Source organism: Gymnogyps californianus, chromosome 22, assembly GCF_018139145.2.
Source record: "Gymnogyps californianus isolate 813 chromosome 22, ASM1813914v2, whole genome shotgun sequence".
NCBI classification, from domain to species: Eukaryota; Metazoa; Chordata; class Aves; order Accipitriformes; family Cathartidae; genus Gymnogyps; species Gymnogyps californianus.
Genome location: NC_059492.1, coordinates 1,944,566 through 1,961,706, shown reverse-complemented (window position 1 = coordinate 1,961,706; position 17,141 = coordinate 1,944,566). Strand labels below are relative to the sequence as shown.

General features: G+C 44.9%; 1 protein-coding gene across 8 annotated transcripts in view; it reads right to left on the bottom strand.

The window, feature by feature from the left end:
• Positions 1-15,916, bottom strand: part of PUM1 (pumilio RNA binding family member 1) — a 76,755-nt gene extending 60,839 nt beyond the window's left edge. For 7 of the 8 annotated variants that reach the window (XM_050910038.1, XM_050910042.1, XM_050910040.1 and 4 more), the window contains exons 1-2: positions 12,379-12,426; positions 11,320-11,693 (exon numbers count right to left, since the gene is read on the bottom strand). In XM_050910038.1, coding sequence (XP_050765995.1) covers positions 11,320-11,682 — 363 coding nt within the window. In that variant the 5' untranslated portion in view covers positions 11,683-11,693; positions 12,379-12,426. Of the gene's footprint in view, positions 1-11,319; positions 11,694-12,378; positions 12,427-15,883 lie in introns of those variants that run through there. The other variant, XM_050910039.1, reaches the window with a different exon arrangement.
• Between the last annotated feature and the right edge of the window lie 1,225 nt (positions 15,917-17,141).

Genomic DNA, 17,141 nt, shown 5'->3' with positions numbered 1-17,141 from the left:
AGGTCTTCGTGTCTGACTTTTGGGCACTGTAGGCTCAAACTGTATATAATCACCAATTTTGAGGCCCTTTCTCTCAGTCACGTAGTTCCTTTATCTCCACTGATCATTGTATCTATCTGTTTGTAATACAGGCTAGTTTATTATTCAATTTTCAAAGACTGTACCCAAAAGGTCCTCTTCTCATTTCCCCACTTCTATAATATTAAATAGCAACACCTCTTCACCTCGTTTTCTTACACGGTACGCACAAATATCACAGGGCTCCTTCACTTCCCTTTGAAAGAAGAACAAATAGCTTCTGAAAGAGCAGAACATAAAGCCAAAGTCATGACTTCCTACACCTTAGTATTCCAAAAGGCAGGCAATACTCTGAAATGGTAATTAAACGATATAGATGATCTTCCACCTCATCAGGATCTATTCCTGTTAACTATCACTGATCTATAACAAACACAGACATGTAGAGCAGAGTCACGATAGTGTAAACACTAGAAACAAGGAGGTCCACAGAGAAAGAAGATGAGCACTAACGTCAATGAGATTTGATTACCATAAAATCTGGTTCACCACTGAACCAGAATTTTGAAAGAAATCCAGAAGACAACGCCAAGATAAATTGGCTGCACAAGGAAGTGATGCCCTGACATCTGGATACGACGTGACAACCTGGTTTCTTGGAGGAAGAGGTGATCGAGAAACATCACAAATCATATGAAGAGAGGTCAGCTGTAGTCCCAATTGCTTCATAAGTGATCCAACAAAACCTGACTCCTGCTCTCAGCCAGCAGCACCCCTCAGTGGCACCCCCATTTCAGCCTCTTCCAGGCACACCGCCTCTGCAAAGCAAAATGCAAAGTGCACATCCTCACCAACTACCAAGAACAGACCTCCCTACCTTCTTGTCAAGAGTACCCATTTTTTCTGATAAGGCAGAAAACCGGCAAGCATGCTTTTGAAGCCTACTTAAAATTAAGGCTCTGCACACCAGCAACACTGCTACTGAACCAGAGTTACAAAGCATTTTCATTGCACAAGAACATTCCTCCCCTTCACATTAAATGCTGTGTATGCACTCAGGAATTATGTAAATCTCACCAAAATTAACGAGAATCTCATTCAAGAAGAGTAACTTCCACGCATACTAATATATGAATGTATGTCACTATAACACACTCCAGCTTATAGCCACTTCACCAACTCATAAATAATTTTCTGCCTGCACGGTGGAAGCACATACCCCAAAGCGGGTTCACCCAGCACGCTAACTATGAGCCACCTCGAGAGACTGGAGTAAACCCACCCGACTGCTTCGCTTCACCGAGGCTGAAGTCAATTCAGTCTCTCAAAAGCCCTCTTAACCAATTTCCACCTTTGCTCTGAAAAACACGCGATAAAGCAAGAAACAGCTGTATTACTCATTACACAGTCACTCTAGGTCAGACTTCCAAATCTTATTTTCAGTCTCCTGAATAAAAACCCTCGGCCTCATACACACTGAGGTTACAGAGGCCTTTCCAAGTTTCAATAGCAGATACCCACTGCCTATTTTAGAGAGGACAAGACAAAACACAGAATGCTTTCTGCTCTCACCTGCTGCAGATTGCAACAACGCAAACCAATTTCTCTCTAGGTCAATGGCCACTTTCAAAACTCAACCTCCCACGCAGTAGAAGAGCTTCTTGGCAACTCTGCATCGAACATATTCACTGCGGATTTTCCAACCCCTCAAGCAGCATGCAGCTAATTTATGTCAGGTAGCCATCTTACACAGGACAACTACACTTACTTTTTTTTTTTTTTTTTTAAATAAGATCAGAGGGCCTCATCATTGCAAAACTCAATGACAGCAACTCAGAAGCAAATACTTTCCTGGTCCCAAAACTACACCGACGCTAGTCCTTGTCTGTATCTGGAACAGTTTTGAATTTATATAGCTATACCAGAAATAAAGCAATATTCCAGCAGCTAAAGATGTTCTATGCGCTGGTACCATTTGGTACTGGACCTGCTGCTCACCTACCACACCACAAACCCAAGCAAGACACTTTTCCCTGCCTCTGAGCCCCCCCGAAACACACTCTGTCACAGATACAGCCAGTATTTAGAAGTTTCAAAAGGTTTTTCTTCTAGAAGAGCAAAGCGGACTCAGGCGATCATCCCAGGCATCACCAGAGACCCAAGGGTCTGAATCACCCATGAGAGGGGGTGAGAGTGGAGGGAACAACTTACAGAGACCAGGACCAAACCTCTTCTGTTACACCTCTAACAAGCCATTCCAAAACAGGGTTTGATGTCCCCAGTGCTAAAAAGTTGCAAGGCATCAAAGGACAAGCAGGGAAACCTGCAAAAGCACCAGCGTGCCCACAGAAAGAAGCAATAAACCCAAGCACTTGATAGGACACACTGCACTGCTGGTACTGAAAACTCCAGTTAATTTTAACCTAGCAAACAACAAGGCCCACAGGGCTAAATGGCACTTGTCAAAAGGAATTCTGCAGCCAGTTAAATTAACAGGAACTGGGGCCCCGAACTGTCCTCGCGATTACTAAACAGGGATTTGAAGGACCTAACAAATTAACATGAGAGCAACAGTATATTTACCTTTCGGATTTCCAGTTCCATATATTTTGTTCTGGAATAATCCAAGGGTTTCTTCCCCAAACTGATAGCTACCAGCAAAGTAGCTGAATTGTAATTTTAAGTAAATATTAATGTCAACAATCAGTGTTAATACTGCACCTTATATTAAGCAAATATGGTTGCTAATATGACCTTTACATTTAAATTCAAAGTGTAATACTGTATCGCATTTCATGGTCTGTGGGTATCTCAGGGGATTGTACACAAGCCTTATATATTAAGGAATTCTCGTTTATGTAGAATTTATATTCACCTTGACAGACACACAGCAAAACTATCAAAGGCTAAATTTCACTCTTAATCACAAAGGACTTTTTCTTCCTCCTTATGCAAGTGATGTTTCCCAGTAAGAGAAAGGACAGGTGGAATTAAACAAAGAAAAAAAAAAAAAAGGCAAACATACAGGAGAAAAAAAACAAGCAAACAAACAAACAAACAAACTAGAAAGTCCTTTGGAGAAAAAGAAGCTGAGAAATAACCAGCTGAGAAATAGTCTAGCTGATGATCTAAAAAAATTGTCTCTAAAAGTGCACCATGAGGCCTGAGGGTTTATGATTTTTATTTTTTGATGTTGGACAACATTAAACAGATCAAATATCTGCATTTATTAGCGGTAACAGCAATTGAAGAGGGTTTAAACTATCTATTTCTATTAAGCCAATTATGTTAAATAGGGTAACCAAAGCAAATGAGAAGGCCGCTTCTGTAAGCCTCAGCTCTCCAGTTTCTCCATTCCCCCCCTCCCTAACGCCGCTCCCCATGTGGCCCCATTTCAAAGGCTGCCTTTCTCCTTCCCCAGCGCTTTCTTACACCAGGATCTATCTGGCCCCCAGCTGTCCCCCCCTTAGATTAGAGCACTTATTCTCCCACTACCCCTCTCTCCCAATTCTACTTCTGACCAGGAGGCAAAACCCCCAGGACAGCATCTGCTAAAACAGAGGTAGGATGGGCACTGCAAAGACAGGATTTCGTGAAGTTGGAACATGTAAATGGCTGCTTTCAAAATTTCTTTGATCTACAGTAAATTACAGGGTCGACTGCAGCTTTCAGTCCTGCCAGCCAAGCGAACGAACTCCAGGGTATCCCACAGATACTACCATAAGGAATTCTGGGTGAAGCACCCTAAATTTATCTGCCATCCTGGCAAACAAAAGCACGGGCAAGGGCCGGGCGCTGGGACCACAAATCCACGGGAAAGGCTCATTCTTCAGTCTCTGGTGGTGCTGGCTGTGCTCCTGGCAAGCTTGGAGGGAGCCCTCCGACAATCTAAGCTCTGCACAAGCTTGATGGGAACACCTTGCTATGAGACCACTTGTTTTGCTTTTCTACTCCTGCAGAGTAATGCGGGAAATCGTGTTACTGTTATACTTGTCAGGATAGATCAAAATGTTATGATTTCTCAGCTCCTAAGATGAATAGCATTTATTTGTTTCTGTGAGAAGACAAGAGATGACAGATTCCAAGTTGTCCCTGTTTGTACAGGTACGTTACAAGTGCTTACCTAGAGCACCTCAAAAGTGTGCTTATTAAGTGATTATTACTTGGATATTTATTTATTTTTAACTCATGCATTCTGCAAGTGTGAAAAGGCAAGTGTCTGTACTGCTGCCTGAATAAAACATCCTTAGAATGGAGAGGGGAGAAAAAAAAAGATATATAGCTGGTTGAACAGCCTAAATACTTTGTAGCACTTGATTTATATACTCACAAGTTGTTAAAGCCTTTTAAATTAACCAAAGGTTTACAAATTTCAGATGGAAACAAATGCCTCCTACTCAGCTGTGGGAGACTGCCTGCGTTGGTCTTGTTTGAACAGCTCACATACCACATTATTTAAAAAGTATCTACCCTGCATGCATACACACACACATATATAGTATCTAGGAGAGGAAAAAAAAGTATTTACCAACTGACAGTAAGAAAAGCACCGCACACTGTCAACAACTGGCTTGCCACTAACAACTAGATCCAGGGTTAAAATATGTTGTTCCATCAACTGATTACAGCACTATTTTTAGTCCTCTCCTATAACAATAGTCAGTAAAGAAAGAACGTGAAGTCACAAGTATTAGACAGGATTAGGTGGTTTAACTACTATTTTTGTAGTAAAGGATTCATCATTAGAATTGCTACTACCATTAGCATTCGAAGCAAAAAGCTATTGAAATTGCAGATTGGCTAATGCTTTACATGGCGTTTAGCCAAGATGATTAATGATTCAGGGTACAGAAATAAATGCAAGAAAGGCAGCCTTTCAGAATGGCTCGGCTTAGTTAGCTAATTATGTTTTTCCTCAGATTTTATTCACCAAGGGAAGCGCTTCATTAACGTGGAATTTAGGTTACCCTGCGATGTCTCAGGCACATATTGTTGGGGTGCAAACTTCCAAAATACTGGATTACAGAAGAAGCAACCTTCATTTTGCCCCGCTGGAGCTGGCAATACCTCGGAAAAAACGTCTTCTGCTTCCCAGATGCATGTCTGGATCAACGTTTTTGCGCAAGCACTCAGGGCTACACTAAGATCTGGCTCATTTGATCCTCGAGAAGGCTTTTCCTTTCACTCCCACACCTACTCTGACCTTCCGAGGTTTAAATTCAGAGGGAAAAAGGTGTAAAGAAGGGACGCAGCAATGCCTCATTGCAGTGCCAAGCTCAGTACTTCTGTCAGAAACAGATGCAAGCGGCCGCATGCCACACCGACTGTTGGCAGCAGGGCGAAGGGCTAACTTGAGGGTTTAATAACAGTCGAGTTTCACCCCAGCGCAGAATCAAGGTCTGAAGCACAGCTTCTGTACAGGGCAAGTAACATGGCCAGATGCTCCCAATAAAAACAACTGCCCTAGAACAAAAGTTACACTTAACAAAGGAAGAGGAGTAACACGATATCTGAGAGCAGATCACTTGTCGGGAGGGAGCGCAGCATCACATGACATCCGCACACAAAGGCAAGTTTGTTCATTGCAGACCCGCAAGATCATCATTCAGACAAGACAGCTTTAAAATTGTCTCAGCATCCACCTATAAGCAAGTTTTCCGACACAGGCAACACTAGATTCAATGCTCTGGAACAGCTCTTTGTTAAGGAGATTTCCAATCAGCAGTCGAAATTAATTCTGCCAGTTTGCAAGGAAGAGGCTACCCTGGATGGATTATATGGCTTGTATCTTATGTAAAGTTTCACTCATTTACAGAAGTGCTACGAGGATCACAACCTGTTCTGCAGAAGCACAGATAGGTCACACCAACTCGGCAAACCACAAAAGAGCTGATAAGGGGAAAGCAAAGTTGGAGAGAGTGGAGGAAGAAAACAAGGAGAAGCTATGCTCTAATAAAGCTCTATTCAAAACACACTTGGGTGCAATATATTAACTGAAATACTTGAAGTCTTTTTGAAGCATTGAAATTTGCAAATTCAACAGTGTGAAAATATCTTTGCTCTTCCTGAGCAAGCACCACAGCAAGGAAGCAGACTACAAAGATGATATACCACAGAGAAATCCCAAAGCCAGCACATCAGGTCACTTGTGCAATCCCAACTAGAGCCAGATATCTTGCAACTGCCTGTCAGGGACAGTAAAATCCACAGACTCAGAGGAAGCAGACTCTTAAACTGACTTTCTGAAGATTTCAGGATGTTTTTTCTCCCCTATCCAAGAGAAGGATTTTCCAATAGCCAACCTTAAATATCCAAATTAGCCAATCTACTCATGCTCCTTCTACCTCAGGAGGAATTTTCAAAGGGCAATGTAAAGCAGAAAACAAAATCAAATGTTCCAGTTCCCCTCCCCCAAGATACCCCTTTACTATAGAGAAATCTCTGCGAAACAAATCAGCCAAACCAGACATTTCATTTCAGCAAGGTATTATGTTCTAAATTATCTGGGTATCAAGTTAGCACAGCCATTTCAGTGTCAACGTAAGGAAAGCCCTAACCAGCTCACTGTGATACAAGGAAGAACCCATGAAAATTCAACAGATTTAATGAAACATACATCAGAAAACGTTCTTCAAGAACAGAGCCATGCGTTCTATCACGTAGTGTACATGATTAAGGACTTGCTCCATGCCTTCAACTCTAGCCCTGACAACAAGCCAATTATTTGGACCACAGGAGCCCTCATACACTAGGTGCTTTCCATCAGCAGATCAGGAAATCTCTGTCCTGAAGAGTTAACTGTCACTTAAACAGGATTTCACTCTGGAAGAACGAACACTAGGGCTTCTGCTTCCTTAGCTTCCAGGATCTTTTTAGAGGACCTTGCCACAACTTCAAGGCAAACTCTGGTCATGGTGCCTACCAACAGGCACCAAGCATTGTCAAACAATGTCAAATCCAGACACTTTCACAGCAGCAAGCAGCATAGTTTGAGTAGCAGTGCTCTCGAAGGGCAGCTGCCAGGAGAATTACCTTCTGTCTCCACTTGAATGCAAGTTCCCAGTTAAGAAGTTGCATGGTCACATTGCCAAAAGACAAAACTGAGCATAAAACCCAGTCCCAGCCCTGTTGCTCTCACTATTCTTCACCAACTATGTGAAAAATTCCCCACATTCAACAAGACAATCCCTGCAGAGTTCTACTGTGTCAAACTATTAATTAAACATGCTCTCAAAGATAGTAAATCCCTAAAACCATTTGCTTCTACTAAGCAACTCCTGTATTACCCTAACTGCAACCCAGACCGTCTAAGTATATTCATTCACTGTAATTCAGAAGGGACCACCACCAGACAAACTCTCTCTTCACTCCAGTTCAAGAACACACATGCATGCACAAGCCACAAGAGACCCCATCCAAGAAAACCCAGCCAGTTTTCCTAAAAACCTGCTCAGTGTTGATAATTTCTCACAGCTGAATATCTCTACCATCTTTTTATTCCTCTCACGAGTCATAGATGGCTGTTTGGATTTGTAATGAGATATGCAACCTTTCATAACCAAGACAAATCCAACCCAGGCCATCACTCATCAGGAGTCATCCTGTACCTCTTCACTCACCTACGTAAAGTTCTGACCTCTACCCATTTTTTTTGCAGGATAAACGGCATACAAAGACCCTAGTGCAGCTAGCGTAACTGTCTGGCCAAACAGCCTGAAGAGTAATCAGGCATTGTGGATGAATGACAGCCTGAACCTCTTCAGTTTGAATCTTAGAATTGCCGGTGGACATTGACACTCAACCTCACCTTGCTGCTTTTTGTGGATAAAAAGAGAAGACTACGTTTTGCGGTCAAGACCTGGCTGATGGAAGTGTCTCCCACGTAAAGTTTGGTGATTAAGTATTTGCAGCTGCAGACAGCTAGAATTTTGCTTAGGAGTTCAGAGATTCCAATCTAGAAAAAAAGTCTGATTCCACCATTACTTCAGTGTCTGCAAGAACAAAGAGGAATTTATAATATATGCTATTTGTATGGATGGTGTATCTTTGGTACCTAAATATGCAAAATGACAGTAGCATCTTTAATTGCTTAATTTTATATAAAAACTTGCCCCCCCCGCCTTCTGGAGGAGAAGGGAAAAATGCAAAGGGAAAAGAAAGTTTCTAGGTAAAATACAAAAAGAACCAGCCTTTTCCTGCTGTTTGCAACAAGAGGACACTATCTACTTCCTTCGGAGCAGAAAAACTTTTTCTTAAGTCATCCATACTAAATCCATTCACAGCTCAATTCTCAGAGCTGCTAGTCAAAGTACGAACAAATGACAAGGAGAAACAGCCAGCACAATAAAAAATGAAAAGCAAGGATACCATAAATAAGTTCTGACTCACACCACTCATAGCTATTTAATAACACATGATGAAGTGCTATCATTTGGTAAAAATCACTGGAGTATTATCACCAACAGACGGAGATAGATGTCTGTCTACATACGTAACAAAGACGACACTGGGATTCAACAATTTTAAAAAAATCCCTCTACCTTTAATTATGACCTCCCAAGCTCTAGGCAGACATTAACCTATATTACCCTATAATTATTTTTTCTGACTTTCCATTATCTTTTAGCTACGGAGTTTCCTAACCAGTCTTCAAGGCAACAAGGCAAGGGCCCTCACTGCATTATCTTTGAAAGTCTAAAATCAAAAGTACAGTAATTTAAGTGTATCCATAAGAAATTGAGACTTCACAGACATCCATAATGATTCCCCACCTCTCTGCATGTCCCAGCACTTCCTTTCACTTCTATTCTTGCAGGACAAATTCAATTCTACCCTGGCTAAGCCCAAACTGAATTAAATAGTTTTGCATGCATAAAACTAGTTCTTGCTCCAAGGAATTTATAATTTAAGAAGCAGATGCAGAGGTGGCCAAAAAGTCAAAGGAATGGCAGTATTAGGATTACGTATATCCTGCATTCTGCTTCCCATGAGTAAAAACCCAAGGCAATCGGAGAACCACAGAAAAAGAGGCACTCAAGAAAGGCTGAAGCAATAAACACACAGATAAAGCTGCCCAGCAATCACTGGAGTATACGGTATCAAATAAGACACACGAGAAAAGGGTTACTGCCCTATCTCAGAGTTGACTTCGAAGAAATTAAACACAAAGACTGGTTTAAAGATGCATACTGAATGCAAAACATCAGGACTATGTGACAAATACATTACAGCCAATGTAAAAACCACCAGGAAGTAGAACAGATAAGGTCTCAACGTTAACTATATTATAGTGGGTACTTCTTGAGCTTCAGATCACATAACACATGGGGGGAAAACAGAGAAAGCATCACACAGAACCTTGTGAGCTTAATCCTGCAGGTATATTTTGTCCATACAACCTTCTCAGAAGTGTTATGCCTCCAAAGAATACATGCGTTATTTTTTAAGAGTTCATTTAAACTAGTATAAGCTAATGAGGTTTTTTTTTTTCATTAAGTGGTACATTTGTTAGTACCATTTCATCCAAGAAGTTACTGAAGAAAATCGAGCTGAGGAAGAGCAATGCATCTAATGACATCAGGGCAAGTCTCTGTAACAGGCAGGATTCTTTTGTCCGAGTGAAAGTTTAAGTCCTCTGGTTATTAAAGAATGCAGTAAAAAAAGTTCAAATACCAGCACAATTTTTAATGACTGCAAGGTTTGGGTGCCCTGTCCCCGCCCTCCCCATCTCCAGTGAGTTTTGTTGTCTTTGCTTTTAGGGATTTTCAGAGAAATGAAGATAAAATTGTGAGCTGGAGGAAAAGAGGACTGAGAATTTTATGATGTTCATTTTAATTCATGAAGTCATCTTTCCACAAAGCGTCCAAACAAAAGCAGTCCCTGCCCAAACATCTCCACACCAGACTGCATGATAGTTTTTATTTGAAAAAGCTAAAAGTTGCAGCCTTTCAGTAAGAAATTTTTGCTTACTGTTTCTTACACAACTTAAAGTGCATTAAGATCTCTTCCATCGATGCCTCTTGAAACAAGTTTTACATTTAGTGGCTGAAAACTTGGCTAGTTAACAGAAAAATTACATCTCATTTCAATGCAGTTATTTCCTTTAAAGTGATAACTTAACTAAATACTATGTTTCCACATAAGGGAATAACTACAATATTCTTCTAGCTGCTTAGTTCATATTGCAGTATTTTATAAGATTTTTCTTCCAGAACAAATTAACAGGGCACTTGCGTTTACTTCTTTGTTGATGTACACACTGACTTCAGGGAGGCTGCAAAATTCCCTGCAACGTTTGCTTTTAAATGGTCCGGATGGCAACACATCCCATGGGGAGGCACAGCAGAGGAGCAAGGGCTTGTTCGCTTTTATTTGAAAAACTAGAGGCAGGAGATACTCATAAAGGTTGCAAAAGCTTTGTGTCTGCTGCTCTGACAATATCTGTGGGAATCATTCGTTTTTAAAATGCACTTGCACTTAAGTTCTGCTCCCTTAGAAGAGGAAGCACATCTCCTTCTTTGACAAGTTACTCACAGGTCACAGACAGAAAGCTAGAGTGAGTCATGCACTCATTTAACTCGCAGCACATCTGACAATGCAACTACTGAAAAGACTTCTAGTAAACACTACTACTGAGACACGTTTTGGCCCACTACCTGTTTATAAACGTTAAGTTGCTGTAAGAAGTTAGCTGTGTTTCTAAAAGCACTGTTCCATGACATTCTTAAGGCTGCTCTCTTCTCAGTTCAGCTAAGCACATTAATAGCACCGTCCCCTCCCAATTATAACCAGAAAAACCCAAACCCAAAACCCCAAAACAAACAAGCAAAGAAACCCAGGAAAACACATTACCAGCAACTTCCAGAACTGTGTTTTTCAATATCGGGAATGCTAAAAGCCCAACCTACATGCATTGGCAGTTTTGTAATACCATTACATAAGAATTATTTAACTACAGCAACAGATTTGAAAAGCAGCAGCAATCACTGCCACGCTGGTTCACGCATCCAAAAAAAAAAAAAAAAAAAGAAAAATCAATAAAGGGAATGATAAATTTTGCAAACATGCATTTGACTGTCACAGAGAGTGGATTGAGATTTCAACACCCTCAAGAGGAGAAACGTCTCAGCTTATAGCTACCAAGGCACAGCAATCCTGAAAACAGAAAACAGAAAGTACAACTGTTGCCGTTTTCCAACCGCACAATAACCAGCTTAAGCGTTAAAAAGTGTCATTAAAAGCATCTATCATAAGCCCGATGCGTTCACGTGTTGAGTTTGGAAACATTGAACTTTTTTTTACCTGATGTTCTGCATGAATGTTATCCCCAGTAGGCCAGCGATGTTTGCTGTTATTATAGCCGCCTCCACCACTTCCTCCTCCCCCAAGCTGCTCACCATGCTGCCTCTGGAAGAAGTAATCCACCATGGCGTCGTCCTGGGAGCGGCCTGCAACTCCTATGGATCCAGGAACAGGACTGGAGTGTGTCCCTGCTGCAAGCGCCTGATTTGCAGCTGGCTGTTGCTGAGCCTGGGACCCTGTTCCAGATGTCAATACAACAGGCATGTTGGGATTAGCTGTATCTTGAGCGTGCTGTTTCAGGTGGGGGCTGAACGAGTCCTGCCAGAGTACTGCTTTTCTCTTCAAAACACACGCAACGCTCATTCCACCAACACCTACGGGGGGGTGAGGGGAGGGAGGGAGAGACGGCGAGAAAGAGAGAAGGAAAAGAAAACATGAAATCCTTACAGCTTCAGCTTTACATATTAAATAACACACCCATCTTGTGACTGGCAGGGAAAAATCACGATGCCAAATCTGACTGCTTTTAACATAGTTATTTGCTCCATTAACCTAGCAACTAAAATGTCATCTAAAAATGCACGCTAGCCAAAAATCCCACATTTTGTGCCGCAAAGTGTTATCAGTATAGGCAAGATTCATGTAAGGTGCCCATTACACTGAAATTAGAATGCCAATTTATGCGATGGACAAAACAGCAACTGGAGTGCTGCCACAGAAAATCGCTAGAAAAAAGCCCCCAAAAACCCCAGTGGAACGCAAATTACACCATCAGTGCCTGCCGTGCGTGTTTACACCTGACAAATTATGAGGCAGATCTTCAATCAATACACGAGACCCACTGTATCACGATGTGTTTACTCAGTCATGCAAAACATCAAGGCAACAGGTTTTTTTTCAAATGCAAACTTAAAATACTTGATTTCTGCTTATACAGTTAATTAAGTCCCAAACACAATGTGCACTCTTCCCGCAAACTCAGAAGCTGGCTTTGGTCATGAGGTGGTAAAACACACCAGAATGTTTTGTACGAGATTCCCTTGAGAAAGAGCAGCTAACCTCTTGGTGCCCAGGATCTCGGCAGAACCTTCCAGAGCCAGAGCAGCCAGCAGTGCTGGTCCCGCTGTTGACGGCACCAGGGGAAAGCTGGACGAGTTGTAGAAACCGTCCAACGCTGAAAATATCCCAAATGCTTTGCATACACCCAAAAGCATCTGCATGCAGGAGGACAACTGGCAAACTAGGCTGACAGCAACTCACGAATTTACTATCCCCCCAAATATTTTGATAGCATCCCAGCAGCACAAAAACACACAAGTTTGTTTGTTATTTTAAGACAACATTATCAGCTGATCCCAAGAGCAATACAGACATTACACCCCTGAACAGGAAAGTGTTTTCCCCCGTTATGTAATGCTCAGCCAATGCAGAGCACACACACAAATCGAATTTGTTTTTAAAGGCACGGTATAGTCAGAATTATTATTTTTTAAAAAGATTGCTAGTTTATGACTTCAGTTACCTAAATGCAACCCCACAAATACCACAGAGAGTTATAAGGATGAAACCGGGGCAGGGGCGGGTGTTCAGCCCTTACGGACTCCCACCACAGCTGCATACCAGCACGAGAATGCTTTTACTCTTGTACCTCGGTGGCTGCAAACCTTGGCCCTGATCCTGACAGCAGCTCTGACGGCCTGAAAGGCGGCTCTGTTTCCTCTCTGCTCATCATAGTAGTTTTGAATAACAGTCAACTACTACAAGCAACTTCCAAGAACAATTTTCTAACAGTGGAGAGAGAAAGTTGACACAAAAAAATCCAAATCCTATCTTTGATCAAACTTACTCATGTTCGTCCCACTAATTGAGAACAGTGTTAATATTCAGAAGAAAATGACTACAAGAGCTGCAGAGATAAGATTTTTTTAATTGCACCTACAACATGCATTTGTTGACACACACACACAGCCTCCATGGCCACATAAACAAGCAACTCTGCAAGGCTTTTTATACATTCAAAGACCTTCACAACTTAAATACCAGTAACATTCAACAGAACGAACTCCTCTGTCTTTCAAAAAGTCTGGAAATCACTTCCTTCCCCAAATACTTCATAAAACACTGTGACGACACCTGATATTACTACACCTTCACTGATTTTTAAGAATACAATACAATTTAATGGCATTTTCCCGTTAGTTTCCTTTTAATAAACATTATCACAATCCTTCAGTAACATGAAATGAAGCAATAAAGCTCCTCTGTGCCATAAGAAAAAAAAAATTAAGTAATTACTAGTAAGAAATTCACATATCGCCAAGTTGGGGTGTATACTAATTGCAGACAAAGAAATCTGAGCAGCCTCTATGAAAGGAGGTTACAAGTTATCTCAGGGCAGTCTTTAAAAAAAATATAGGAAGATACTATGAATCCACAAAAAGTTTCAAGTATCCCTATATTGTGACAAGCCCTGTTTCCAGTGGCAATACCACAACGTACAAAGTTGCGAGTGGCAGTCCGCACAGCCACAACGTTACTGTCCTCCCTCAAAAGGCAGCGGGCTGCAAGGTCCCTCTGTTCATCGGCACAAATCCATTCCTGGTTTAATTTGCACGCAGAACGTTAATAATTGCGTTACTATAAAAACTGGGGTTTTTTTGAGACTCTAGAAAATCTCAGTCAAGGTACTATGAAGATCCGCACAAGTGCCTCCTGCTCCCAGACGCTTCCTCTTCCGTCTAATACAGACGAGGCAGCTCCAAACACGAGAGAAAAACTTGGCAAAGGCGACATTTTGAAGGGAGCAAAGGGGAAAAGAGCATTCTGGGTAGTTCAAGTTTAGTTCCAAGACGTGGTTTTATAGAAATGCCGTGTTAAATGCAGCGGACAGCTGAATCCTGTCATTCAAAGCACACAGAGCATCAGAAATATGTTAAGTCACCTACACAACGCACATTCATTAGCTAACCGGCAGCTGCCAGACTCGCCGCTGCTAATGGCTACTAGGACCCTTTTCATTCCCAAACTCTTCATAAAAATATAGAATAAACTTTTCCTAGGTAAACCGTTTGCTGGGCAGAGTCACATATTTACAAACAAAGGCTTCTACGCTGCTACAACACGCTCAAAGCAGACAATTTTCATTTTCCCCTGATAAAAACATAGCATGTAAATAAACTGCTCTGTGTTACCATTACAAGCAAAATACTTTAGATTATGGGAGGCCCCACAAGCAACAAAAACTTTGGAGACATCCCCAAGCAAGTTTCGAGCACAAGTGGCAACGACGCTGAATAAGGCGGCTTTAATCCGCATAGTGCACAGCTACGCGTTCAGATCTTCACCTCTTATTCAATATTCCTCTAAAAATAACAGACAATATTAAAAAAATAAGTCAGCACAAGATGGGCGTTTCAAAAAGTTCAATCACGAACTAGAAGAGAGTTTGGGTTGGGTGGGTTGGTTTTTTTTTTTTTTGAAAGTTAGACTGGAAATTACAGCACAGCCATTGTTCACGAGCTGTGTGGCCTACAAGAACTTTTAACGTTAAATCTTGTGTTTTCCTGAAAACCGGGGGAGACGCAGCAGGAAGCAGGTAAACTGATCACCGACCAAATTGCTTAAACGAGCGTTAAAACATCGTAAGATAAATTCTACCCCTTACCCCACCTTCCTCGCTTTTAATAAAGGAAATTCCTTACTCATGATCTGTCTAATAAAATCTCTGCTCAGAACAAAGTTATTAAACATTGACAAAAAAAAAAAATCAGAGTATTTCTCGGGTTGGGGTAAGAGACAGACTCTTCAATTTACAAGTGTGCAATTACAAAGGGCCAAACGCTGTTATTACGCGAAAACGAGATAAAAACAAGGAAAAAAAAAAAACCACACAAACACAGAGACCCCAGGGTCACCCAGCACATCAAAAAGTATTGTCTGCATTTTCCTTCCCTCCCACTTGCTAGGCACCGTCCCTCTCCTCTGCCAGGGACACCGAGCCCCCCCGGCCCCGCCGAAGACCCCCCCCGAGGCCGGGGCGGGGGGGAGGAAACCCAACCACCCCCCCCCACACACCAACGCGGGCCAGCGCCGGGCCGGGCCCCCCGGGGCAACAAAGCGGGGCCTCGGCCCTCCCCGGCGGGCCGGGCTGGGCCCCCCCTGGGAGAAGGGGGAGCCCCGAGGGGGCCCCCCGCGGCGGCCCGGGCCCGGGGGGACGCAGGCGGGGGGCGCCGCCGCCGCCGCCCGGCCGGGATGGGCCCGCTGCCCCCCGCAACAATAACACCCCCCTCCCTGCCGGCCGGGGCGCGGCGGCGAGCGGCGGGGGAGCCGCTCACGGGAGGCGGGGCCCGCCGCGCCCCCCCTTCCCGGTAACAATAGGGGCCAGGCCCCGGCCCCCGAGCGCCGACAAGGAGCCGGGCGGGAGAGCCGGGCGCAGCGCCCCGCCGCCGCTCGCCTTCGGGGCGGCCTGGCGCCGCTCCGCCCGCCCCCCCACCAATATGGCCCCACCGGCGGCTCCGCTGAGGTGCGCGGCGCGCCGGGGGCCCGGTCCGGTGCCGATACTCACGGGCGGAGCGGTAGGATGAAGACGGATCTCGGCCCCCCCAGGCCGCTCGCCGCCTGCCTCTCCCCCTGCTTTCACTCCGACAACATGGCGGCCCGGCGGGGACGGGCGCCGCGCTGCACGCCGGGAAGGCGAGGCCGCTCCAAGCGGCGCCGGGCCGCCGCTCCCCCGGCCGCCCCGGGCCGGGCCCTGCCCGCGGCCCCGCGGCCCCTGCCCGCCCCAAACCCGCACCGCGCCGGGCCGGGAGCGCAGCGGGGGGGGACAGGCCGTGCCCGGCACCCTCCTGCGTGTCCCCTCGCGGGTGTCGCTGCTCCCCGGCCAGGCCCGGGCTGGGTGGGGGCCAGGCCAGGCCCAGGTTGGGGCCAGGCCCGGGCCCAGCGGCCTCAGCCTTTAAGCGTGGCCCCTTCCCCAGCTGGGGTTGGGGGGCACGGGTCGTACTCAGTCCCACGCTGCTGCCATCAACGCTCCCTCGGCTAACGGGGCTGTGGTTGAGCCCCCCCACCGCCACCACCGCTCCCGGCCTTGGGCACCCCGAGCCCCCCAGGCCTGCAATGAGCAGTGGGGAGGCCAGCAGGCAGCTGCCAGCCCCGCTGCCCGAAAGAGCAGCCATCCACCCGGGGCCTGCTCGCACAAAGGCAACGAAGAAACACACCGGAGGCATGAAGCACAGCCGAGCGCAGGCTGGGAGAGTGGCTCTTCCTCGCCCCGCGCCTTACAAGCCCAGCGCCAGTAGCCAAGCACAATTTTGGGGTGTTTTCCCTTCATGTGCCCCCCTCCACGCCCCTTCCCCACAAAGCCGGGGCTGCGGGGAAACTACAGACCCCAGCGTGCGCCGCTCCGGCGCCGGCCAGGCTCGCAGTCTGGACATTAAAACAAAGCGCTGTACTCTGGGAGCAGTAGTTTCTGCAACAACACCTCCATGTTAAAGGGACAGCTCGTTCAGGAGCGGCCGCTGTTGGTTTTGTGCACCCTCCTGCATTGGGCTCCTACGTTTTGGGGGGGATTTTGCACTTGACGCTTCGATGTAATATTTTCTCTCCCTCTTAGCCAGGCAAGAGAACCACGCATGAAAAACGGGAGGAAACTGCCCACGTAGGGAAGCGGCTCGGGGCATGCCCTCGCATGCACGCAGAGAGCAAACAAGCAGGCACCCAGCGTGGCGGCTGTAGCATTTCAAAGGGCTTCGTCAGCCGATGGGGTCCCGCAGACCGCACGGGCCTCGGCGAGAGATTTCCTTGAAGTCTGAGCTTTTGTGGATGAA